Genomic DNA, 27,176 nt, shown 5'->3' on the forward strand with positions numbered 1-27,176 from the left:
GTGTGGCGGCACACGGCTGTATAACTGCGACACGCTGAGGCAAGAGGACTGCAATTTTAGGTCAGCCTGGGCAAACTTGGTGAGACCCTGACTTAAATATAAAAAGGGGGTAGTAGCTCAGTGGCAGAGTGCCCCGGCTTCAGTCCCCAATACCGAAAACAAAACTATCTGAGTGAACAAGCCTCAAGCCCCTTCTCTCTACAAGCGCACAGGGTAAGCATTGAAGTCAGGGATCACAAACTCTAAGCCTGACCACCCAAACCAGACCAGGGCCGAGAGCGAAGAAACCTGCACCACAAACCACATCCAGAGAGCACCCAGTTGTTGAAGGTCTTCGGAAACGGACTTGGAGGAGGAGCTGAGTTACATAGAAACAAAAAGGAACCCCAGGCGACATTCAGCCCTCTCCTAACAAAACACGTTCCGCGGGCACAGTTGACCATTCGATGGAGGCCGAGCCAAGATGGCGGCGCATCACGTGAGTAGCGCGGTGACGCAAACGGCGGCCCGCATGGGAGGCCCCGCCCAGCCTCACCCCCCACGCACACTTGTACTCAGTTTTGCCCCCCTCCCCTCCCTGCCCCCGGCTTGGTGTAGATCATGCCGCCAGTGGCGGCCCTGACTGCCGAGAAACGGTAGCCTAGGACAGTTGGCTGTTAAGTGACACTGATTCTCCCTGCCCCGCCTGACCCTGAGAAAGAGGCACGTCCCTCGCCTCGAGAGGGGGTGGGGAAGTGGGTAGTGAATTCGGATCCACCTGGGAGGGGGGAGTGGAAGTTCCCGCCCCGGACAGCGGCGAGGCGGCAGCCACAGGTAAGTGGGGGGCGGGGTGGGACGAGCGCCCCGAGCCCCGGGCGGGAAGGGCGCGGGAGTGCGGTGCCAGCGGGGACTCTGAGCCGCTCGCGCGCCGGGTGGGGGTCGCGCGCGGGCGGCTGCGGTGGGGGAGGGGCGCAGCGGAAGGGGGAGGGGCTGCGCGGGGGCCCGGCGGAGTGCGCTTCCGCCTCGCGCCTCTGTTCTGCGAGGTGTCCTTTCAGTGGTTGGTCTTCTCTTGCCCTCGGCCCCAAATGAAATTAAAGCCTAGAGCGTGCTGTCGCGGGCGGCATTAACCTAGAGGCCCGCCTTCCGTGGTCGGAGGCGGGAGGTCGCGGTCTTGGGCTAGCAACCCGGGGAGGGCAGTGTGGCCTTGACCCGGGCGCGGTGTCCGCGAACGGCCCGTGTGGGCCTGCCCTGGAGGACGGGAACAGTCTTCCCTCAAGCAGCTTACAGTCTAGTGGGAACGCAGCTAGTGCCGTAATCGAACTGTGTTGGAAGGGTGGGGCTGATGGGCAGGAAAGAGAACAGGTTTTTATCTGGCTAGCAGTGACAAAAGTTGTTTGTTTCCCGCCTGGACGACCGGCAAGCCGTGGACACTTTGTCTTTGATTTTCTTATATATCGTAAAGGGAGGGCTGGCGATGTGGCTTAATGGTAGAGCGCTTGCCTACCATGCTCAAGGCCCTGGGTTCAATCTTCAGTACTGTAAAAAACAAATAAAAGTGAAGCCTGGTATTTGTCAGCTTCCTACGCTGTGGAGTGTGCAGCTTAAATCACTAAAATTATTGTGAATATTAAATAATGTTTGCTAGTATTGTAAGCTTTTGAAGAACGTTGGGCCAATAGTTTTCTGAGAGCCCTTACACTTGTAAGGCCATTTCAGTGCAGGTCTGGGAGGGATCTTGGTTAAACTGGCCTCACCTGTGAGAGTTTGTACAGTATTTTATCTCGAGACTCTCGCTACTAACAGAATATACGTTTTATTAAAATGCTGGGTTTCTGTCGGATTTACAATGTACAGGTTGTCTCTTAGTTAAAATCAACTGTTCTGGAGTTGAATGTGATAGCTCTTTTAACCTTGTTTGGTCTGATATATCTATGCAGTACTGCTATAAACCAGTAGGTGGTAGCCCCTTCAAAAATGCCTTCTTGTCTTCTCATTATAATGAATTTACAACTCCCTGCAATTTTTCTTTTTTTAATTGCCCCGTTTCTAAGGGTGGGATGAAGTAATCCTCTAAGGATATTTCTCTAGCCATTGTCCTATTAGTTTTAAGTCAATAAATCCAAGTAAACATTGCTTTGTTCAGCATTAACAAATGTGAAGGTTATTAGTGCTATCCTAGGAACAGGATGTGGTCTTTGACTTCCTAGGACTTAAATTCTGCTGGGAGACAGAAAAACAGTCCATTACAATCCTGTGGTAAGTGCTATAAGAAGAGGGGAAACATTTGCTGTCTTGCCTATCAGCATGTGCAAGATTCTTGCAAGCATAAGGAAAAGAGGGACCTTGAGCAGTCAGGAAAGGTTAATGGAAGGATATTCCTGGAAGAGAGGTAATATGGAATAAAAGAACAGAGACTTCTGATTAAAACAGTTCTAGCTCCAGGTCTTTCATTCACATCTTACAGTGAGATCCATAGCAAATTAATTTCTTTGAACCTTGATTTGCACATCTCTAAAACAGGGAATCCAGGAGATGACATTAAAAAACTCTTAGGTGGCCAGGGATTTGACTCAGTGGTAGAGTGGTTGCCTAGCCTGCACAGAGCTCTGCATTTGATCCCCCAAACTGCTGAAAAACAATTTTAAAAACCTCATAGTTTGATGCCTATCTTATAATGTTCCTTTCTTTGCAAGTTTTCTTAAAAGTGCCCTTTCTTATATTTTCTGAATCTGTGTTTTACTGCCCCCTTGTGATTCTGCCCTGTTTGGGTAAACTTTCAGCTGCCTCCTGGAGCTTATTTTTACAGAAAATGCTTTTTAGTCAGGTGCTGTGTCCTAGCAATTCAGGAGGCTGAGATAGGGAAATCACAAGTTCAGAACCATTAAATTGCCCTAGCAAATTGCCCTAGCAATTTAATGAGGCCCTGTTTTAAAATTTAAAAATTTAAATGGCAGTAGCACCCTGGTTTTAATCCCCAGAACTCACCCTGCCACATACACAGTTTATTCTGTAAAACAATTTTTAACAGATTGTTAATTTTAATTTTAACCTCAATTTTAGGAATAATAGTTAAGAAAAAGTGAGAAAATAAAGGTCATGCTGTGATAATTTCAGTAAATCATGAGCATGTGGTTTATAATGAGATGAAACTATAAAGCTGTTTTTAGGAAAAAGCTTGATTATTTATAAAATGATAGAAAATAGGTTATCTTCTTTTAGAAGACTGAAATCACTTTTTAATTTTTTTTTTTTTTTTGGTACTAGGAATTGAACCCAATGGGACTTAACCAGTGAGCTGCATCCCTAGCCGTGCCCCCCCCCTTTTTCTTTGTATGTATGTATGTATGTATGTATGTATTTATTTAAAGACAGGGTCTCACTGAGTTGCTTAGGGCTTCACGAAGTTGTTGAGGCTGACTTTGTCCTCCTGCCTCAGCCTCCTGAGCCACTGGCATGTGCCACCACACCTGGCCAGACAGTATTTTGATTAAGATTTGCCAGTCTTTTTTCTTTCTATTGTAAATTTTCCAAGTTGGGGAAAAAAAGGGAAAAAATTTAAGAGGGAAAAATTAAGCCACTTTATGCATGAGGTGATTTTATGCCTTTTTTCTTTCTTTTTAAAATTTTCTTTTTTTTTTTTTTGACTGGGATTGAACACTGGGGTGCTTTGAGCTACATCCCCAGTCCTTTTTTTTTAATGTCTTATTTTGAGACCAGATCTTGCTGAGTTACTGAGTGTCTCTTTCACTAAGTTGCCCACACTAGCCTTGAACTTGGGATTCTCCTGCCTCAGATTCCTGAGTGCCTAGGATTACAGATGTGCACCATTATACATGGCTTACCGTACCTTTTTTTTTCAATGACTAAAAACAGTAACTTCAATTCAGACATTAAAATTGAATTTGTTTTCTGACTTCAAAAAACAAAAGGAGGTAAAATGAATATATATGTAAGCTTAAACTTCACGGTTAAGTCAGTGATGCTGAGGCAGATACCTCAGCATCAAATTTTCGTGTATACTACACATAACGTAAAATTTACCATTTTTAAATGTACCATTCAGTAATGTTAAGTATGTTCACATTGTTGTACAATGAATCTCCAGAACTTTTTCATGTCCATTAAGCAACTCTCTATTTCCTCACCCAGTCTCTGGCAACTACTGCCTACTTTGTACTAATTTGATTTAAAACTACTTTAGATAGCTTATATAAGTGGAATCAGTGTTTTATCTTTGCGACTGGCTTATTTCACTTAGCATAATGTACCCAAGATTCATCCATATGGTAGCAAGGTCAAAATTTTCTTTTTATTTTTCTTTTTTTTAGTTGTTGATGAAGCTTTATTTTATTCATTTATTTATATGCGGTGCTGAGAATGGAACCAGTGCCTCACACGTGCTAGGCAAGCACTAATGCTGCTATATGTTTGCATATGTGTCTCTTCAAGACCCTGTTTTCTTTTTTTTTTTTTTTTTTTTGTGGTACTGGGGATGATCAAACCCACAGCCTTGTACTTGGTAGGCAAATACTCTGCCATTGAACTACATCCTTGTCCCTTTTATTTTTAATTTGAGACAGGGTCATGCTAAATTTCCCAGCTGGCCTCCAACTTGAAATCTTCTTGACTCAGCCTTCCAAATTGCTGGGATTATAGGCGTGTACCACCATGCCTGGCTTACTTTTAAACTCTTTTGGATATGTATACCTGGAGGGTAAAATGCTGAGTCATTTGGTAATTCTGTTTTTAGTTTTTTGAGGTGCCTCCATACTGTTTTCCGTAGCAACTGGACCATTTTTCATTTCTAGCAGCACAGTAAAGCACAGTTTCAGTTTCTCCATATCCTTGTCAACATTTGTTGTTTTGTTTTTATAGTAACCATTTTAGTTGGTGTGAGGTGGTATCTTATGGTTTTATTTTTTCATTTCCCCAATGATAATGATTATGATGTTAGCCATCTTTTCATATGCTTGCTAACCAGCCGTTTCTTTTTTCTTTTTAGTGTCTTTGCATGTAACCATAAATACCTTAAATTTTACTCAGATCTTTTACCAATCTCTTTGTTAGTGGTTCTCCTACCATTTGACAATCTTTTAAAATTTATGTATTCTTATTCTTAACCTGTCTACATATCTTGCAGTTGATTATATAGATCATCTAGATTTTTAGAACCTCCTTAGGAATGGTTTTGTTTATTTATTTGTTCAACTTGTACTCAGTACATTCTTGTTTTTTTTTTTAATATGTTTTTAATTGTTGTTGGACCTTTATTTTTATTTATTTATATGTGGTGCTGAGAATCAAACACAGGGTCTCACACATAGGAGGTGAGTGCTGTATCACTGAACCACCACCTCAGCCCCCTCAGTACATTCTTTACATGAAACTATATATGAAATTAGAAACTTGCCTAGACTGGACTAAGGAGTATATGTGTTCATGGACAGGAAGATTGTCATACTTCTTGAGCGGGTAACATTGAAAATTTATATTCATATATATATATGCCATTTACTAAATTTAAACATGTTCTTACATGTGTCAGAATTTAAAAAATTTAAAAGAATATGCAAGGAATATCTTTTTATATACTACAGCTTCTAGTTCCCTTTCATTTTGGCAACCAAATGGTGAGTTTTATATGACTATATAGTATATGATAGTATTCTGTAGCACTTTTTATTTTAACTGACTTTTTTTCCTTTTAGTTGATTATGGAAGATTCCCACAAGAGTAACACTTCAGAGACTACACCTCAACCTGGTTCAACAGTTCAGGGAACTCATATTTCTCATATTGCTCAACAGGTAAGGGAAGGACCAACCTTAGGAATATGTTGTATGAAATAACAGGTTAATCTGTTATTTCAGATATTTTATTACTAATCTTCAGAAAAAGAACCAAGCAAGAAAAGACCTTAAAATGTTGAAATATAAAGAGGGTTGGTGGATTTGATTTAAATCTCTTGTGAAGACATTTTTTTTGTTTTTGTTTTTGTTTTTGTTTTTGTAGTCCTGGACATTGGATCCAGGAGTGCTGTACCACTGAGCCACACCTCCAGCCCTTTTTAAAAATACTTTGAGACAGGGTCTTGTAAGCAAGTCACTCAGGCTGACCTCAAACTTGTAATCCTCTTGCCTCAGCTTCCTGAGTCATTAAGGTTACAGTTGTGTGCCACCACACCCACCTAAGACCATTTGGTTTTATTTTCTTTTATACAAAGTATATTTAAAGTTAAAACTTAAATATGGACTTCTCAAAACCTAGAGCAGTAGATTTGTGTATATGGAGAATAATGATTTAGAATTTTTTCTAATTTTGTTGTAACATCAGAAAAATGTGATTATTTGACTTTTGTGCTAATTTGAGACAGAGACTAATGGTTTCAAGAGGTGAATCATCTTCATTTCAACAGATTTATCCTGGATATTTTGGATTTTTTTTTTTTTTTTTTTTTTTTTTAATGTGTGTGGTATTGGGGCTTGAACCCAGGATAACTCTACCACTGAACCCTTTTTGTTTTTAATTTTGAGACAGGTTCTTGCTAAGTTGCCCAGACTGGCCTTGAATTTGCCATCCTCCCGTGTCAACTTCCTAAGTCTCTGGGATTGTAGGCGTGTGCCATTGTGTCTAGCTTAATTTTTTTTTTTTTTTCCTTGTTTAAAATTTTTTTGAGATGGTCTCACTAAATTGTTGAGGCTGACCTCAAACTTAGAATTCTTCTTCCTCAGCCTTTGTGTCCTTGTGTTTAATCTCCAGCACTGCAGAGAAAACAAAAACAAACACACACAACAGGATCATTCTTGTGCTTTGTGATATGAAAGCAGAAAAACCAGTTAGGAGCTGTTACAGTAATGTACATGAGAAATGACAGCGGCTTGGACCAATGTGGTAGCAGTGGTGGTGGTGAAATAAAGTTCAATGCTGGATGTCTATTGATTGTAAAGCAATAATATTTGCTATTGGATTGGATGTCAAGTTTTCGAGAAAGATGTCAACATTAACTCTGTAGTTTTTGGCTTGATTAAGAGTAGAGTGCCATTTATTGAGATGGACATTGGAGCATTTTTGTTTTTCTTTTCTTTTCTTTTTTTTTTTTTTTTTTTTAAGAGGGATATTGACAATCAAGAATTTGGTTTTAAGGGTAGTTCAGTGGTAGAGTGCCTGCCTGGCATGCACTAGACCCTGGGTGCAATTCCCAGTACTGCAAAAAAAAAAAAAAAGAATTTAGGTTTTAGACTTGTTAGGTTTCTCATTCTTTTTGTAATAGTATTCTGTGCTGCAGAACAAACTACCTCAAACTTAGGGGCTTAAAACAATAAACATTTATTAGCTCACAGTTTCTGTGGAGTTGGACATATCTTAGCTAGTTCTCTCCTTCAAGATCTCAAAAAGCTGTGTTTACTAGGGCTGGGTTCTTGCCTGGAGATTAGACTAGAGCAGACTCCACTTCCAAGCTCTGTTAGGTGGTTGTCAGAATTTTGTTGTGGCTGTAGGACTGAAAGCTTTGGTGTTTTGTTGGCTGTTGGCTCAGTGCTATTTTTGCCTCCTAGAGGGTGCCTCCAATTCCCTGTCATGTGGTTCTTTTATAGGCAGTTCACAGCATGGCCTCCTGCTTCTTTTAAGTTCAGCAAGGGAATGAGAACCAGAGTGCTTACTGGACAGGGTCTTGTGTAACGTACCATCATTAAGGAAATGATACCCCATTTCTTTTCCATAAAATATAACATAATCATGGGAATAACATCCCATATTCTGTTGGTTAGAAGCAAATCACAAAGTCCTCCCACACTCAAGGGGAGAGGGCTGGGATATCATTCAGTGGCAAAGCCCTGGGTTTGATCCCTAGGTACCACCCCCCCCCCCCAAAAAAAAAAGAGAAAAGACAAGACACTTTCAAGGAGAGAATAGACATGAACACCAGGAGATTCAGATCATGAGGACCACCTTAAAATCTGTCCACCAGACAATCCAAGTAGATTTGTCCTGTAGGCAACTGGATAACATGAGTCTGGATTCTGGGGGAGAGGTCCAGACTAGAAATGCACATTTAGGAATTGTGAATATATAGGTGATACTTTAAAAAACGGGCATTTCTAGCTTTTGCCTAGGATATAGAAAGCTGGAAAGAGTTTTGCTTATATCCTAAAACAAAAATACATATGTAATCTGCAAAAGTCCATAAATTTTCTTGAACTCACAGAGATGAGATATGTGCATGGCTCACCTATGGCAGAGTACAGAAGGAGGCCAGACTGTCTTACCAGGGAGAAAGGATAATTTAGCTAAATTTTTAATGAATTGTAAAGTTCAGGAGTAGGCTAGCATGAGAATCAGAACCCTTGGGAGCTGCAGACATAAGAGAGTTCCTATTTTTTTATAGGCTTTTCTTGAAGGATCTCTAACATTTGCTCATGAGAAAGCTGGGGGTTGAGGGAGCAAGAGAGACCATAGAAAGCCTGTCTGTATGGGATAAGCCTGCCTGGACCTTTTTTTCCTATGGAAAAAGAACTTGAAACTATTGGAGAAAGGGAATATACCGTTTTCCATTGTGTCTGGAAAAAATAGAAAAGAGAAAGAAAACTGACAAACCCTGAGGAAAGGGCAGGAAACCGTACTGGTTTCACACCATTAGAGTTTCTGCCAGTAGGAGAAAGGCCATTTCTAAGCTTAAGTACTTTTTGCCTCAGTGTGAACTATCTTACACACGCTGTCCATCATTCAGGCAAAAATTATGAATTGAAACATCAAAAAAGCAAGAAAAAAATGACACTAGAAATCAAAATAACCAGATTCAAGATGATCTAGCTGTTAGAAATATCAGATAATGAATTTAAAATAATAATATGTTATTCTAGTGTTCAGCATGCATGAACAGATGGGGAACATCTGCAGAGGGATGGAAACTATATGAAAAAATCAAATGGAAATGCTAGAAATAAAAATGGTGACATAGATGAAGTGTTGTTTGGATTTATCAGACAAAGTTGAGGAAAGAATCAGTGAGCTTAAAGATGTGCCAGTAGAAATTGCCAAAATGTTTGGGTGCGATAGCCTACATCTGTAATCCCAGGGGCTCAGGAGGCTTAGGCAGGGGGATCGTGGGTTCAACAGGGAGGAAGAGTTAAGCAAGTCAGTGAGACCCTGTCTCTTAATAAAATTCAAAATAGGAGTGGGGATGTGACTCAGTGGTTGAGTACCCCTGAGTTCAGTCCTTGGTACCAAAAAAAAAAAGGAAAGAAAGAAAAGAAAAAGAAATTACCAAAATGGAAAACCAGAACAGAACATTCAAGAATTGGGGGACCATATCTGTTTAATGTATGTGTAATCAGGCATGGGATTAGATGAAATTACTGAAAGGTGAGTAATCATCAGAGATGAAGTCAGTGGTTCTGGGGCTTTCTTGTTTCAACTATTATTCTGTAAATGGTTGTCCTTTTTGCCATCTAGTTAGTGCTATGTTTTTTGTATTTTTGTGCTGTTGGTGATTGTGCTGTTTAAAATGGCCCCAAACGTAGTGCTTTAGTGATGTCTTGTGTTCCCAAGTGCAAGAAGGCTGAAATGTACTTTAGGGAGAAAAAAATATGTTGTTTTTGATAAGTTTCATTGAATTATAGTGCTATTGACTGTGAGCTCAATGTTAATGGTTTAAAAATATGTATTAAATAAGGTATCTTTAAGCAGAAACATATATAAACAAGGTTATATATATTGATCGGTTGATGGGAATGTTATGCCCAAAGACTCGCAGAAATGTAGGAACTGTGGTTCATTATCTGATAATTCATTGTACGTGGCAATTTTATACCTACCACAGATAACAGTAATCAACTATATTTTACAGTATGGCTCCTTGAAAGCCTTGACTAGAACTATTTCAGTAAAAATCTAATTTGACCCAAGAGAACATGGAAAGACAGGAGAAAATGAGTAGGCAAACTCATTGACAACTCCTGAATGAATAGATAGCTTCTTCGAGGAGTTTAAAAGGGAGCTAGGAAATAGTTTTCTGAGGGGTTATAGGTCGTGGAAGTTTTATTTTTTTTAAATTTTTGCTGTGTGTGTTGTATTGGGGATTGAACTCTACCACTGAGCTAAACCCCCCAGTTCTTTTCATTTTTTTTTATCTTAAGACAGAGTCTTGCTAAATTGTGGAGGGTCTCACTAAGTCACTGAGGCTGTCTTCAAACTTTGATCCTCCTGCCTCAGCCTCTTGAGTTGCTGGAATTACACGCGTATGCCACCATGCCTGACTCTTCTGATTATTTTTAAAGATGAGGTAAATTAACAGCTTGTTTGTATACCCAAGGGAGTGATGCATGCATAGAGGGAGAAAATTTGACAATACAGGAAAAGAAAGAACAATTCTGGGATGATGTCCTTAGGAAAGGAGATGAGAATTAATCTACAAGTAGAGAAATTAATTTTGTGTGAGCACAGGTATATCATGTACAATTAGAAAACAAATATATGTTAGGTGGGTAGATTGGGGATGAGATACTCTAAAAGTTTTCTTCTGATAAGTTTGGGCTTTTTGTGTGTGAAATTCTTCCAGAAGATGGGAAGGAGAGTGTATGAAATAATTTACTAAGAGGAGATTCCAGTGGACTAGGGATATGTGGTAGGATTGCTGGAGAGCATTAGTGATCCACTGGAAAAGTTTAGTTGTATGTTTTTCTGTGGTCATATTCAAGAGTTCTTGCATGCAAGTTATAGGCATAGATGTCAAGGAACTATATGTAGTGAAGCAGAAAAAAACAAGGACATTGAAGGTATGTACAGTATAGTGATTAGCATGCTGGACATGACATTTAAGCTGTTTAAAGAAGGACGTGGAGCTTCAATGGAATCAAGAGCCAAGAAGAGATAGTAGGATCCATAGATGGTAGGTTCTTTTGTAGTATACAAATTGTTGGGTCCAAATACTTGAGGTAGAACTTTTGGAAGGAGGTGGTACTCAGAATGAGGGATATCTGAATTTGACATTGTGGAGGGGTGCATATATTTGTAATGATAGGGGGTAAGTCAGTGGTTCCCAACTAGGGGTGGGGGAGATAGTACTGCTTCCCTTCTGAGATGTCTGTGGAAATTGTGTGTGTGGGGGGTTGGGGGGTGGATTGCCCCTGTCATTTAATGGGCAGCGGCCAGATGCTCAATGTCTTGCATTGAACAGGATATTCCTGCACATGAAAGAATTGTCCTGTCCAAAATTCTGATGAGAAACTCTTGAGGGTATGACAAGGGGAATAGTGCCTGAGGAGGGTAGACAGGGTTTTGGAAGAGAGGAGGTCAAAAACAGAAGCCTGGTCAGTGTGCAGTGGCATGTTCCTTTAGTCCCAGCTATTCAACTGAGGTGGGAGAATCACTTGAGCCTGGGCAACATAGTAAGATCCCATTCGAAATGAAATGAAACAAAATACAATTGAAAATAAATGAAATATAAGCCAGAAGCTGTGGTGCACGCCCATAATCCCAGCGGCTTGGGAGGCTGAGACAGGAGAACTGAAAGCTTAAAGCCAGCCTCAGCAACTTAGTGAGCCTAAGCACTTAGTGAAACCCTGTCTCAAAATAAAAGTTTTTTAAAAAGGGTTGGGGATGTATCTCAGTGGTTAAACACCACTATGTTTAGTCATTGGTACCTAAAATTAAAAACATAAATGAAATATAAATGAATGAAATGCCTGGGCATGGAAGAATATTGGATGTTGCATATTAAAATCACAGAATATATGAGGAATAGATAGGAGAGAATAGAGTGATCCAGGTTCTGAAGTCTTAAATAAGGGGACATGACTGCCAGAGTCTGTGTTATGAACTTCAGAGTTGGGAATTATGGGGAAGGACCTTGAAGTATGATGATCAGGAGGCAGCATGAGGAAAAAGGCAACACTCACCTATGTGTAGGTTCATGAGTGTGGTGAAGAGCTGTAGTAGGGAAAGTGTTCCTCAGACAATAGCCAAGTTTCACTTCTGGCAAGAAGATGAAATACTTGTCGAATTCCCCTGAATTATAAAGTATATGTAGAATTAAGAGACAGTGTTGCTTATTGGAAAGAACAGTGAATGTAGTCAGACCTGGTTTGAGTCCTGGCTTTGTCATTTACTTTATTGACTCTGGTACATTGTGTAAGTTACTTAACTTCTTTAAGAAGACTTGATGTTCATCATCTGGAAATTACAAGTGTGAGACTTGGTGATCTTTAAGGTCTTTTCCAGCCCACAATTCTCAGTGATTCTCATATTATGGAGAAATTTGTGTACTTTAACCATGTGCATAGGAAATAACAGCTAAATTTACAATAGCAGCTAAATTTACCTGTCAGATGAATTTCCTAAGCATTTATAAGTTAAAATGCCTTAGCTTGTATCAACCTGCTGTTCTTTTATAATCTTCTATTTTAGAGGTCACACCAATAGTAAGTAGAGACATGATTTACCTCCCAGCCCTTTGATGTCTTTCAAAGTTTGGGTTTCCAGAAAGCAGACTAGAAGAGCAAGATTAGCATGCAAGGGGCTTACTAAGGGTGCTCTTTGGGGATTACCACCTGTAGATGGGAAAGGAAGAGAAGGAACAGGATTGGGCAGAGGGAGAAGTTGAACTGTGATTCAGTCTCAACAAAGGCCTCAACTGACCCATAGGAAGCTCTGAAGCCAAGATAGTTCTTCAGAAGTAAGGTGTGAGCCCAGGAAGATACTGTCTTTGTCTTACAAAGCTTGAAAAGATAATACAGAAGAAAAGTTGTCAGTGACTCTGCTCAGAAGACCCATGGAGAATATTTCCCAACTAGAAGGATACAAGTTTTTCTCTATATTCTTTTTGACCTGCCTTCTCCCTGTTCCTATCTCTACAACCTTTTTTTCTCCTAGGTGACTGAACCCATATGATTTTGTTCTTTTGATCTTTCCATGCACATATCCCCTGCACCCCTTATATACTCTCCAGTGTTTTCTTTTTGGTACAAAGTTTTACTTTTCAAACAGGTTTTAAAGAACATTTCAATGCCATAGATATAGTAAAGCATATGTGTATTGAAACCATATCTAAAGCTTTAGATCTGTGTCTTTGTGATTGGCTCTGAAGGCAGTAAGTGACTGCCTTCTACTTTTTATAATCTTTTTTATCTTCCATGGTACTGGGGATGGAACCCAGGGCCTAATATATGCTAAGTAAGCACTCTACCACTGGGCTACATCCATGCCTGTGTTTTTTGTTTGTTTGTTTTTTAAATCTTGAAGGTCTCACATAGTATCTGACACATTGGTGACATTTATTCTTACTGTTTAATCAAAACTCTTAGTCTTGATATTCAAAAGATAATATTGCCTAGATTTGTTATAGTATACTACCATCCCCTTCCAATTCTCAAGTATAGTGTTTCTAAAATGTACATTCTGCTGTTGGTACTATTTTACATCTCCTTAGGTGCTATATGTGGAACATTTTTATTTTAAGGTATTGTATTCAGAGATATTAGATTTCTCACTTGAGAGTTAGGGCACTGACTGATGAGTTGTCAACAGTGAGAATGGGCCTACCAAAACTTACAGCAGAAAAACATTTCTCCCTGGCCATATGGGCCTGAGGAAGCTAGGAAACTTAATGTATCATCTGTGTCCCACCCTTTATTGTTGCTTTGCTGAAAATGAAAGATTGGCAAAATATTCTAAGTGAGGAAATATAAAACTTTACATCTTTCAAGTTGGAAAGATCAAAAAGGTACCCAGAAGAAATTGTAGAAATTTAGAGTTAGTGTCCATAGTTGGGAGATACTTAATTCACTAAACAGTTGTTTGTTTAGCATTCAGCATGACCATAAACATACAAAGTGAGAGGCTGTAAAAATATCCTGATTGGCAGTTGGAGGCATAAGATATCCTGGAAAGAACACTGGGCTCTGGAACCAGACAGGACCAACAATTTGGTGTTTACTGTTGTTGGTCCTTTTCAAAAATTTATCATGGAAATTTTCAAATATATTAAGAATCAGAGATAATTAGGTTGAACCATTATGGTTTCCATTGCCCTGTTTCAGCAGTTATTACTTTATATGTCTTGTGCCTCCACCCCTGCTGGCTGAATTATATTAAAGTAAACCCTAGATTTATCATTTTAGCTTTCAATATTTCAATATGTACCTTTAAAAAATAAAGACTCCTTTAAAAAACATAACCAACATTTTATTATCATACTAAAAAGATAATATGAAATATCCATTCAGTTCTTAAATTTTCCTATTATTTATAGGACACACAGGCATGCACATTTATTAGCATCCTTGTTGAACCAGGAACCAAATGAGAAATATATAGAGGTAGACTTTTTTTCTCTACCTTCTCATTTTGCTTTTAACTTATTATTCATTTAATTGTCATTATAACTGTGAAAAAGTATTAGTTCTTTTTACAAAGGAAGAAACTGAGGCCTTGAAAGAGCAAGTGATTTGATAAGCATCAGAAAGACTAGTGAGTACCCTTAGCTGAGAAATGATCCCTGCCCGTCTGTATGCTTTTCTGGATTTTGGATTCAAACACTGGCTGAGTAGAAGTGTCTTTCTCATGCGCTGTAGTAACTCCCTGACCTACCTCCTTACTCAAGCATTACCATCTTAGGTTACCCAATTAGGTAGCTAGGGAGAATGTTTTAAGGTCAGGTACCCCATGTAGTATGAGCAAATCAGGGCTTTAGTCCTTCAATTTAGAGCAGCTCTAAAAAAATCCTTTCCTTTTTAACTTTTCATTATCTCTTAAGAGTAGTTCTGGGGTCAGCCACAATATGCCATTAGGTTCCACAGCTCTCAAGATGAAAAACTTCCCTTTTCACTGTGGCAGCCACTAGCCACAATTGGATAGCTTAGTTTTAACTTAAATTGGTTACTCTTAAATATAATTAAAAATCACACCAGCCACATTTCAAGTGCTTAATATTAACATGTGACTAAATAATACTGTATTAGAAAGAGCAGATAGAAAACATTCCCATCATTGCACAAGGTCTTCTTAATGTTGAAAAGTAATGTGTAGAGGCAAGTCATCAGTCCTTCAGTTTCTGGTTAAAATTGAAGGACCAACAACTTTTTTTTTTTTTTTTTTTTGGCTAGGCAGGCACCCTACCATTGAGTTATACCCCAAACCCAGGGCAAGCTGCTGCTGCTGCTTTTTTACTTATTTTATTTCTTATTTTTGATACTGGGGATTGAACCCAGGGTACTTAACCACTGACCACACCCTCAACCCTTTTTTACATATTATTTAGAGATAGGGTCTTGCTGAGTTGCTTAGGGCCTCCCTAAGTTATTGAGGCTGGCTTTGAACTCATGATCCTCCTATCTCAGCCTTCTGAGCCACTGGGATTACAGGTGTGCACCACCATGGTGAGCTACTCATTTTATTTTGAGACAGGGTCTCACTAAGTTGCTTAGGGCTTTACTAAATTGTTGAGGTTGGCTTTGAACTTGTGATCCTCCTGCCTCAGTCTTCTGAGTCACTGGGATTGCAGGCGTGCACCACATTGCCTGGCTCAGGACCAGTTTCTTTTCTTCCCTTTAGAGGTCTCTTAGAATTTAGATTATCAGGTTTCAGAGTGAGGGTCAGAAGGGTCTGGACTTTGAAACCCTGAGTAATGAACATTTATTGAGGTTGGAAGAATAGTGTTAATAAGGGTGAGGGACAGCTACTAGCAAAATCTGGTCCCTGTTTTTCTCTTTCCATTTGCCAGACTGATAGTGCACTAAATCACATGGATTGCCAGAAACCCTTGAGAAATGATGATGGCTCTTAATCTTTTAGAATTGTAAATTAAGCTCATCATAAGCTTTCCCCATTAATTGAATGGCTTTAGTTGGGGTCTGAAAGGTAAGGGGATATTTCATTATTTTTCTTTGAGTATAATGATAACTGTATAGCTGGACTCAAGATTTGTGAATTCTGTTTATTCTTGTTCTTTGGGTCTGTTGACATATTCAGGAAGGTGACTTTAGGACCTGGGATTTTAGTCTGTGATTTAAGCCAAGAGGAATGTATGAACTAGAGCTGTCCAGAGGAAGGTAAGATCTCTGTTAAATGAAAATATCTGAGAAACCTTCATGAAAGAGGTTGAACTGCTGGACATGGTAGCGCATGCCTAATAATCCCAGCAATTTGGGAGGCTGAGGCAGGAGGACTGTAAGTTCAAAGCCAGCCTCAGCAATTTAGTGAGACCCCAAGCAAGTCAGTCAGATCCTGTCTCTAAATAAAATACAACAAAGGGTTGGGGATGTGGTTGCGTGGTTAAGAGCTCCTGAGTTCAATCTGGGCACAAAAAAATTTTTTTAATAAGAAAGAAAGAGGTAGACTGTTACTGGCAACCTTGGGCAAAGGTTCCAGCCCAGTGTTCCCAATAGACCAGGATTGGCCACCCATCTCAATGTGCCAGTCAAAGACACTAGCAGCAGTGAAGGACAGAGAAGGAACTTTTAATGGGTTTGGCCATACCAAGAAAAATAGCTCACCAGGGTATAACATGACCAAAGATCTGTCTTCAAGGGATTGATAGAAACTTGAAGGTTTTATTTTAAAAAATGGAAATAAAGGCTAGGGTTGGTGTCTTGCATAGCTGGAGGGTTTATATAGCTGGCAGAGGAAGTCATACTGGTTAAGCCATGCTTTGGTTGAACCTTTTCTCATGACTGATTCTGTGAAGCTCTGGAAGGTCATCACTCTGAGGCAGGTAATTTGGTTCCCATAATGAGATGATTACTCCTGCATAGGGGGCAGCCTTCGTTCCTTTAAGTGGGTAACTGCTCCCACTTAGTAGGGCAAGCTCATCATGGGGTGATCTGCTCTGCAAGGCTTGCTGTTGCCTGGGGGTAGTTTTGGTTCCTTGTTCTAAAGAAACTTATTAAGCAGGCCTGTAGTTCCTAGAATACAATGTAACTGAGAAGAAAGTGGCTCAGAAGAAAAAGGGGCAAATGGAGTCAGAAAGGGACAAAGTAGAATTGACTAGGTCATTGACTGAATCCTCTTTCAGAACCTGAGGTGACTTCATAGTTTAGCATTTTGTTATGTATTCTCATAAATCCCCATCAGATTTCCACAGAAATAAATTATAGTTTCATGATTAAATCATTTACCTGAAAGACTTTATTTTGTATTTCAACAGACTGCCCAAAGTTAGAATTTCTCTCCCTTGGGCTCTTGTTTCTTGGTTGGTTTTCAACCACATCTCTTCAGAACAATGTGTTCTAAAGAGCCCTCCATGTTTTTGCAATCAGTTCCTCTGCCTGAATACCTTTCTAGTTCTCCTACCCCTCTTCTCTTACATATACACCCTCTGGGAATTGTTTGTCCTTCAAGATGCAACTGAAGTCAGTATCCTTTCTTTGCTTCCCCAGTACAGTACTTTCTACTTTTCCTGTATTACAGCTCTTTCTCTACTTGTTAAAATTAGTTTGTACACTCACCCCCTGGTCCACAGGCAATACCTAATGTTTGGTAATACATGTGATTAAATATAACCAGCTCTGAAATGTTTTTTTCCAGCGTTAAGATCTCAGTTGTCTTATGTGTATAGGTACAATATATATTTTGTTAATTGAATTTTTATTTGCTCTTAGATGTCATTAAGAGGATCTGTGCCAGTGACAATTGTACCTCTTCCTGGAAAGCAAGTACAGGTTTAGGGGGTCATCCAGACAGCTTAGTCTTCTGTAATTCACCCACCACATGAACAAACGGTACAGAAATTTGAAGACAGTGGTCGAACATGGGACCTTTATACCCCAAGTCTTCAAACGTACGAGCTGCTAAAGTTACAATATGATAAACCAACAGATTATTTTAGAAATAAAACCACACACCAAATGAAGCAAATAGAAAAATTTTAGAATTTCTGATCCCATGTATATATTTCCCAGTAAAATTAGAAAACAATTTTGGGGGAAAGTTTATTGCCTAGAACTTAAGGAAATGAAAGTTTCTTAAGGGAAAAAACCCTTTTATCCAAGTGATATCCTTCATGAAAGAAGTTGTGAAGCAAGGGTAATGATTTGAGAGCCTTAGCAAAGTAAAAAAGTATCTTAGGCTTGAGTCTTTATAGAAGTCAAATAAGAGAGTTCTCTCAGGTAGAGGAACTTGTATCTAACTTCATACTAATACTGGAACTTTAGAAAAGAAGGCGCCACCCTGGACTCCTTTTTTTTCTTTTTTTTCTCCATTTTATCTTCTGGCTCCTGTGAATCTGAAAATACCAGTGGTCTTCTCTCAGTTTTACAAGTAACTATGTGGGAAGAAAAGTTATATGTTTCATCTTTTCCTCTTGAATATATAGCGACTGGTGGTGCTGTCAACTCTGGAGTGCATCTTGATTGAGTGCACCTATGAAAGGTGGTGTCTGTGTGGAATTTGGAGTTTTTATATGAAGGTTTTGATTACTATATTCTGGTGTTTTCATCAAAGAGAAATACCTACCTGATCTTAGTTACAAGGAATACCTCAGTTTCAGAAATTGCTTTCATACTTGGAAGTCAGTGAGAGGCCTTGGAGTAAACTTTTGGACAAATAATGAAAATAGCTGAAGGTTTAGATTAGTAATGGAATGTCAGTGATGCTTGAAGACAACTCAGTGATAGATTTTTCTCATTTTAAAATGTTTCTATTATTATTTCTCTATTTATCTGGTTGTAACTAGTTCTTTCATTACCATCAGAAGAGAAAGACAGTGTAAGGTATAGATGAGTAGTTGTACATTAGAACTTAACTTTTTTTTTTTTTTTTTTTTTTTTTTTTTTGTGGTGCTGGGGATCGAACCCAGGGCCTTATGCTTGCAAGGCAAGCACTCTACCAACTGAGGCATCTCCCCAGCCCATAGAACTTAACTTTTGAAGATGGTAAAATGTAGAACAAACTTCTCCGGAAATTTAATGTCTAAGTCTAAATAGTTTAGGGGAAGGTTTTCTGTGGATAACTAACTAACTAATAGAGAATTGATTTCTTAATGTTTCTTCTACAAGTCTGTTGGGGTTATTTAATTTTATTTTTCTGTGGAACTGGAGGTTGAACCCAGGGCCTTACACATGCTAGGCAAGCACTGTACCACTGAGCTACATACACAGTGCTGGATCATTTTATTTTTTAAAAAAAAGATGAAGTCAGATATCATACTCCTGATTTAGACAAACATTGGAAAATTTAATGCATTTTAAAGACTGAAAATAACTTCTTTCCCAGTTATAAAATATTTCTATAACTTAAAAGTTGCCTGTTATATTGATTTAGTTTTAAAGTGTTTATTATTGAGAATAAGAATATGTATTGTGCATGTGCCATACATTAAGGGCTTTACATGTATTAACTCATTTAATCATGAAATGAGATAAAGTGATTACTACAGATCTTAAAATTGTATATATTTATATCTACGTTCATAGTCACCTCCCCCTTGCTAAATCTAATCATCTACTCTCAGTTCTTGTTTTACTTTACCTGTAAGTAGCATTTGACATAGTTGATGGCTCTTTTCTCAACACTAGTTTTCCTAGGACTGCACTCATTTGATTCTCTTGTTTCCTCACTGATGGCTTCTTCTTAGTCTCATTTGCTGGTTCCTCCTCTTTACAGTCTCTTAATGTTCCTGGTTTTAGTTCTTGATTGTCTTCTCTATATTTACCCCTTTAGTGAGCTTGTCCAATCTCATTGCTTTATGAACTCCAGAGAGCTGTGCCTTTCAAATTTATCTTACCTATCACAGACCTGTTCCCTGACTTGCAGACTCCTCAGTGTGGGTAGTTAGACATTTAATACGCTTTTCAAACTTGGCATGTCCCAAAATCCAAATCCTGTAGCATTAGTGACTTAAAAACTGAACCAAAAATATTTTTTGAATAATGTGCATTGTTGTAGAAATAGGATGGAGATTGAGATCACAGAGTGGTCTTAAACTCTAGTAGAATGGTATTGTTGTGTTTGGGTGATAGACTTTATTTTTAGCTCTGGGTCTACTGTGTTATATATGTTTCTTTAATTAGTTTGGGCTCTTTGAATAAACTTTCTCCTTTTATTCCTTTCTTTTAGACCTTAGATTTAATATGCAAATGAATTTGGGTAGCAGGAGACATAATTTTTTTTAAAGTAAAAAATCTTTTTCCATCTGTATTCTTCATCATATTAAAACCAGTTCTATTTTTCAGGTATCATCTTTGTCAGAAAGTGAGGAGTCTCAGGACTCATCTGACAGCATAGGCTCCTCACAGAAAGCTCACGGGATCCTAGCACGGCGTCCATCTTACAGGTCAGTGCTTTCTTGTATCAAACCCTACATTTGTTGTATTACCAAATGAGTTCAAATGGTGCTATGCAAAGCATACTTAAGAGGGAGTATGTGGCTGTGTTTAAGAAGGGAAGTATTAAGAGAGGTAGACTGAAACCAGTTTATAAAAGGCCTAATTTGCTGAACTGAAGAAGAATTTAGACTTGTTTTCTGGCAAAATATTGTTATTTCCATATTTGCTTTCAGATAGTTAACTCCATTAACAATATGAAAGCAAGACTTAGAGACTCTGTATTCCTTTGTTTGAAATACTTTCTTTTAAATTCTGCATAATTCCTGCATATTTTCTAGAAGCTTCTGATTACCTCCTCCTGACTGTCCCCAAACTAAATTAGGTCTTTCTTCTATGATATCCTTTTACCGACTCCTGTTACAGTACTTCTCTCATTCTTTTTAGGACATGGGCCATGTATTATTTTTCGTGATCCCAGGGCCTAAGAAAGTGACCATCTCATAATCGATGGTCAGTAATTACTTGCTGAATGAATGAAAAACTGAAAGTAGTACAACTAATTGACAGAAAGCCTTTGAAATAATCTGGATAACTTTATAGGAGCAGTGAATTTTCTTTGGATTGAGTGAATTTGAGATACTTCTGTGGTAGAACTGACCAAACCTGATGACTATGTGGTAGGAAGAGCGGGAGACAAATGATAAAACAACATGTTTGAAACATATACACAAGGGCAGTGCAGTTATTTTTTGGGGGGTCGGGGGGTACCAGGAATTGAACTCAGGGGCACCCAACCACGAGCCACATCCCCAGTCCTATTTTGTATTTTATTTAGAGTCAGGGTCTCACTGAGTTGCTTAACATCTCTCCATTGCCGAAGCTGGCTTTGAATTCAGCCTCCTGAGCCACTGGGATTACAGGCCTGCCCCACCACACTCAGCTGCAGTGTGATTTTTATTTTATTACTTTAAATGAATTATATGTTAAATGAATTATTTCAATATTATTTTTTCTTAAGACGAAGATAATTAGAATGGATTTTTTTTTAATGACCGATTTCAAATATAATGTTATAGCTAAGCTAAAGTAAAAGAGTAGCTAAAGAAATATCATGAAGGGCTGGGTTGTAGCCCAGTGCTATAGTGCTTGCCTAGTACGTGTGAGGCACTGGGTTCAATTCTCAGCACCACATATAAATAAATAAATAAAATAAAGGCATCATCTACAGTTTAAAAAAATTTTCAAAAAGAAATACCATGAAAACAAAGTGACTAGTGGCTTTTTTTTTTTTTTTTTTTTTTTTTTTTTTTTTTTTTTTGGTGGTACTGGATATTGAACCCAGGGCCTTGTACATGTGAGGCAAGCACTCTACCAGCTGAGCTATATCCCCAAGCCCAAAAGTGGCTATAATAATATCATACAAAATAAACTTCAGAGTAAAGAAAACTGCGAGACATAAAGATACTACATAATGATAGCTCAACAAGAGGACATTAGAGTACAAATGCATATGCACATAAAAAAGACTTCAGAATATATTTATCAAAAATTAACAGAAGGGGCTGGGGTTGTGGCTCAGTGGTAGGGCACTTGCTCAGTGGTAGAGCACTAGCACTCAGTGGTAGTGTGAGGCACTGGATTCAATTCTCAGCACTACACATAAATAAATGAATAAAATAAAGGTCTATTGGTTATGACAAGATCGCAATAAATCACCAAGTTGATCTTAAGGCAGGAAACGGAACCATCTTTATTCACCAGCTGGCAGTCCATATTCAAGTCTGCACACTTAGACCCCCCTCCAAGGGTTAGAATATACTTTTTTATATCATAAGTAAAGCATGTCAGTACATTAATCATAAGTGGCTATTGCTATGACAATCAGAATAGTTACTAACATTTAAACAAATGTTAGGGTACACTGCCCAAGAAAAATGGAACCCAGAGGGAGAACAATATTACATTGTATAAGAATTGCCATTTTGTGTTGCCAAACTTGCTATGCTAGGCAACTGTTGATGGGTACAGAGGCAGAGTTTTCTCATGGGAGAACCATTTCCTACATGACATGGAGTCTTGGGGTAAAATGGAGTCTGTTTGGTCATTGCCCATATAGCCTGGCCCATAACATATCAATATCTAAAAAAATATTAAAAAAAAAAAAAAAAAAGAAGGCAGGTATGATGGCACATGCCTATAAATCCCAGGGATTTTGGAGGCTGAAACAGGAGGCAAGTTTGAGACCAGCCTCAGCAACTTAGCAAGGCCCTAAATAACTTAGTGAGATGCTGTCTCAAAATAAAAAGTAAAAAGGACTGGGAATGTGACTCAGTGTTTAAACACCCCTGGGTTCAATTCCCAGTACCCAAAACCAAAACAAGCAAAAAAACAAAAACAAAAAGCCCAGAACTGAAAAGAAAAAGACAAATCTAATTGTGGTTGAAGACCTTAGTACACCTATCTCAGGTGTTCAGTAAAACTTATAGTCGGAAAATCAGATTTATAGAGGACCTTAAAAAGAAAAGAAACCAGGGGAAAAAATAGAAAAATAAGCCCAAAGCAAAGCAGGAGAAAGAGCAGAAGTCAATGAAATTGAAAAGAGAAAACTAATAACTGAGATAATTGAAAGTTTTTTCTTTGGAAAAAAACAAAGAAGTTGGTAATCCTTGAGTAAGTGGTAGGGTGGTGGGTGCAGGAGAGTGGTTGGAGATAAAGGCTAAAGAGGTCATGGAGGACTGGTTATGACCTTGTAGGCCATGGCATTTATTCTGAGTGAGGGAGGAAGCCACTTGCAGATGAATGACTTGATCTGACATTTTTAAAAGATGACTAATTGTTGTGTGGAGAACAGACTGGATGGGTACACAGAAGTAGACCAATAGAGACTTTGTGACTTCTAGTTATATGGTATGGGACCTGGACTAGGGTGGAGGAAGGAGGGCAGGTGAAATTCTTGGTGTATTTTTAAGATAGAGACTTGGATTTGCTCCTGAATTGGTGATAGGTTATGAAAAAGGGAGAATGATGTCAGAATTTTTGGTTTAAGCAACTGAAAGAATTGGTTGAGTTGATATTTACTGAAATGAGGAAGACTACCAGGGATAGAAGGATACTAACATTAGATTTGGATATGTTAAGTTCGAGTTGCCTATTGAGTGAAAGTGTGCAATACTAAATAGGATAAAAGAGTCAAGTCTGGGAGAGGGAATGGGAAAAAATAATTTGGAGGGTCATCAAAGAACAGTAGGTATTCAGCCTCATAGGAAGTCACCAGAAATAGAATACAGATGGAGAAGCCAAAAGGACTGCACTATGGTGCTCTCCAAGATTGTGCTGGGAAGATGAGGAAGAACATAAAACAATGGCAAATAGTATCCTCAACTGCTATATGATAAAAATAAAGTAATATACATGGGAATCAAATTCAACACTTAGATAATGGTGCTCTTTGTAGGGAAGGATTAGTAGTAACATTTCAGTATATCTGTATATCTGTAACTTGGTTCTTATTAAGATTATCTGAAGTGGCATAATATTAGCATCTATTGATCTTAGTATATGGTGGGTAAATGTTTTATTTTAGGTTCTTTTTTTATGCTAAGAATGTTTCATAATTTAAAACTGAAAAAGAAGTGGGCACAGCATTCCACAGTGTCAGGCAAGGCTGACTGCATGAGACCACCTAGGTGTTAAATGGATTTTGGAGTTCTACACCTGTTCAGTCATTAGAGGCATCAGATGGGAGTCTGGATTCAGCAAACCTCTAGATAATACTGATACACAGGCAGGTTTAGGAACCACCACAACTATTCTACAACTGCTTCAGAGTCCTATAAACTGTTACTTCCCTTGATCTCTGTGTGGAACTTCTGTTACTGTACGATGATATTAGCTTTCAGTGAGAACACGGTCCTGAGAAGGGAGACAAAACTGTGAAAGATCTTATGCCATGGGGGAACACATGGAAGAACAAAGTATTTGGCCTGCAATAAAGAAGACCTGTAACACTAGTCAAATATTGCAAAGTGGGGCTGGGGAGATAGCTCAGTTGGTAGAGTGCCTGCCTCACAAGCACAAGGCCCTGGGTTCAATCCCCAGCACCACAAAAAAAAAAAAAAAAAAAAAAAAAAAAAAATATTGCAAAGTGTATTATTTGGGGTATGCTTAAATTCTGTAGCTTCTCTGTTAGGAACCAGCTTTGACTCTATGGAAAAACTCTCACTGTTCAATAATGGAATGGTTTAGTTTTTGGAAGCAGTAGGTGCCTCATTCTTGGAATTAGAAGTTGTGAGGAACATTAAAGAGGGAATTCCTCCCAGGCACAGTGATGTGCACCTGTGATCCCAATTAACTGGGGAGGCCAAGGCAGGAGGATTTTATGTTTGATGCCAGTCTCAGCAATTTATCCATACTTTGTCTTAAAAAAAAAAAAGTTGGTGGGGGCCAGGGCGCATAGGTCAGTGGTAAAGCACCCCTGGGTTGAATTCCCAGTACCGGGGGGAAAAAAAAAAAGAGAGAGAGAAAAGAAAGAAATTCCTCCATGGGCTGGGATTTTGGCATAGATAAAATGAAGAATCCCTTTTATCTTTTGGAAGATCTTCCCTTTCAGCAAGAAATATTTTTCCATCCTGTTGTGAATCCCATGTCATTAAGTTTGAGGGATACCTCTGTGAGATACTTATCTCTTTTAGTTAAACTAAGCTGTTTTATTTACCAGTTACTCCGCATTTTCTAATCTTGTTTCTTTTTTTTTTTTTTTTTTTTTTTTTTAGTTGTCAGTGGACCTTTATTTTTATTTATTTACATGCCATTCTGAGAATTGAACCCAGTGCCTCATGCATGCTAGGCAAGAGCTTTACCACCGAGCCACACTTCAGGCCTCTAATCTTCTTTCTTTGTGAGAATTGTGGACTTTTCTTCCACTATAAAATTGAAGGTTGAAAAATCAAAATTGACCTTCTTAAGCATAGGTCACTAGCACTATTCAGGTAATGGGTACCTTAATTTATGAAATTCCTCACAACAGCACCATCTCTTCTGCAGGGGAAAGGGATGTTTTTTTTATACCTCTGTAAGGGCCTTGTACCTAGAAAGGCAGTGTGTGTATTTCTTTAGTATATGACTGTCTCTTTTTAGACAGTCATAAGCTACAGTGTAATTAACCCATAGTACACATCATTATAATGATATACTAAACAAATAGATTCCTAAACACAAAAGGATTCCTAGACAGAATAGTTTAGACATTTAATAGATTACTGACTTTTAAAAAATATATTTTGAGTGTCATGATTATACATAGTATAATCCGACAAAATCATACATGTGAGGAATTTTATTTCAAGCCCTAATTCTCCACCTTTTCCTCCCCTCCTCTGTCCCCTAATCTCTCTTCTCTGTTAAACTTCCCTTCTTCTACATACACATAAAAGTCAAGTTCCCTTTGGTATATTTATATGTAAATATAACATGATTTTATTGAATTCATTCGTCTTCCTCTTTCCCTTCCTTCCTCCCTCCCTCTCATTTTCCTACATCTGCTCCACTGATCTTTCCTATATCTTTATGATATCTAACCTGCTTCCCCACTGCCTTCTTTCCCTTAGTTTGCACAAACAAGTGAAAACATTTGACCCAATTTTCTGAGTCTGACATATTTCACTTAGCATGATTTTTTCTATCTCTATCCATTTACTGGCAAATGCCATTATTTCATTTTTCTTTTAGCGAAGTAAAACTCCATTATATGTGTGCCATTCAGGTCTTGACAGGCATCTGAATTGATTCCGTAATTTGGTTATTGTGAATTGTGCTGCTGTAAACGTTGTAGTGGCTGTATTGCTATAATATGCTGATTTTACATCTTGGTTAAACACCAAGGAGTGGGATAGCTGGGTCATATGGTTTCCATTCCTAGTTTTTTGAGGAATTTCCACACTGCTTTTCAGAGTGGTTGTACTAATTTGCAGACCCACCAACAATGTGAGAGTGTAGTTTTCTCCCCATGTCTTTATTTTGTTTAATTATTGATAGACCTTTATTTTATTCATTTATTTATATGTGGTGCTGAGAATTGAACCCAGTGCTTCATACACATGAGGCATACACTCTACCACTGAGCCACAACCCCAGCCCTGCCCATTTACTGATAGGGTTATTTGTATTTTTGGCATTGCATTTTTTGAGTCCTTTCTATATTCTAGATTTTAGTCCTCTGTAAGAGAAGTAGCTGGTGAAGATTTTCTCTAGTTTGTAAGGCTCTCTCTCTTCACTCTCTTAATCATTTCCTTTGCTGTGTAGAAGCTTTTTTTTTTTTTTTTTGGAGACAGGGTCTTGCTATGCTGCCCACAGTGGTCTTAAACTCCTGTGCTCAAGTGATCCTCCTTCCTCAGCCTCCTAGAGTAGCTGGGACTATAGGCATGCTCCACTACCACACATGGCTAGATTATTTTACTTTAAACCTGAGATTGAAAAAGATTTAGCAGTTTCTTTTTGTAAAGGCATTCTCATTACCAACATTAATAGAGTTGTGTTTTTCACAGAAAAATTTTGAAAGACCTCTCTTCAGAAGATACACGGGGCAGAAAAGGAGACGGAGAAAACCCTGGCGTTTCTGCTGTTACTTCTATGTCTGTTCCAACTCCGATCTATCAGACTAGCAGCGGACAGTATAGTATGTATAGGAATCGTTTCCATGTGATAGACACACAAAACCAACTTTTCAGTGGAAAAATGTGTGTAGAAAGACTGTCATACTTCAGTGTTGTTAATTAATAAAGGCTAACATTTTGAGCTAGGAATAATGCAAAGCACTTTTTCAGCTTTATCTCATTTACTCCTACAGAAACTTTGTGAAGTAGGCAGCTGCCAATTTATGCAGAAACAGGCTTAGAAAGTTACATGATATTCCTAAAGTCACAAAGCTTGTAGGTTAGGAATTCA

General features: G+C 38.6%; 1 protein-coding gene across 4 annotated transcripts in view; it reads left to right on the forward strand.

The window, feature by feature from the left end:
- The first annotated feature begins 548 nt into the window (after positions 1–548).
- The window catches only part of Atf1 (activating transcription factor 1), a 40,501-nt gene continuing 13,873 nt past the window's right edge, over positions 549–27,176 (forward strand). Inside the window, exons 1-4 of one of the 4 annotated variants that reach the window (XM_047550508.1) lie at positions 549–813; positions 5,688–5,786; positions 20,142–20,242; positions 26,777–26,907. In XM_047550508.1, coding sequence (XP_047406464.1) covers positions 5,694–5,786; positions 20,142–20,242; positions 26,777–26,907 — 325 coding nt within the window. In that variant the 5' untranslated portion in view covers positions 549–813; positions 5,688–5,693. Of the gene's footprint in view, positions 814–1,119; positions 2,236–5,687; positions 5,787–10,206; positions 10,259–20,141; positions 20,243–26,776; positions 26,908–27,176 lie in introns of those variants that run through there. The other 3 variants (XM_047550509.1, XM_047550510.1, XM_047550511.1) reach the window with 3 other exon arrangements.

The sequence above is a fragment of the Sciurus carolinensis genome, chromosome 4 (genome assembly GCF_902686445.1).
Source record: "Sciurus carolinensis chromosome 4, mSciCar1.2, whole genome shotgun sequence".
Classification (NCBI taxonomy): domain Eukaryota; kingdom Metazoa; phylum Chordata; class Mammalia; order Rodentia; family Sciuridae; genus Sciurus; species Sciurus carolinensis.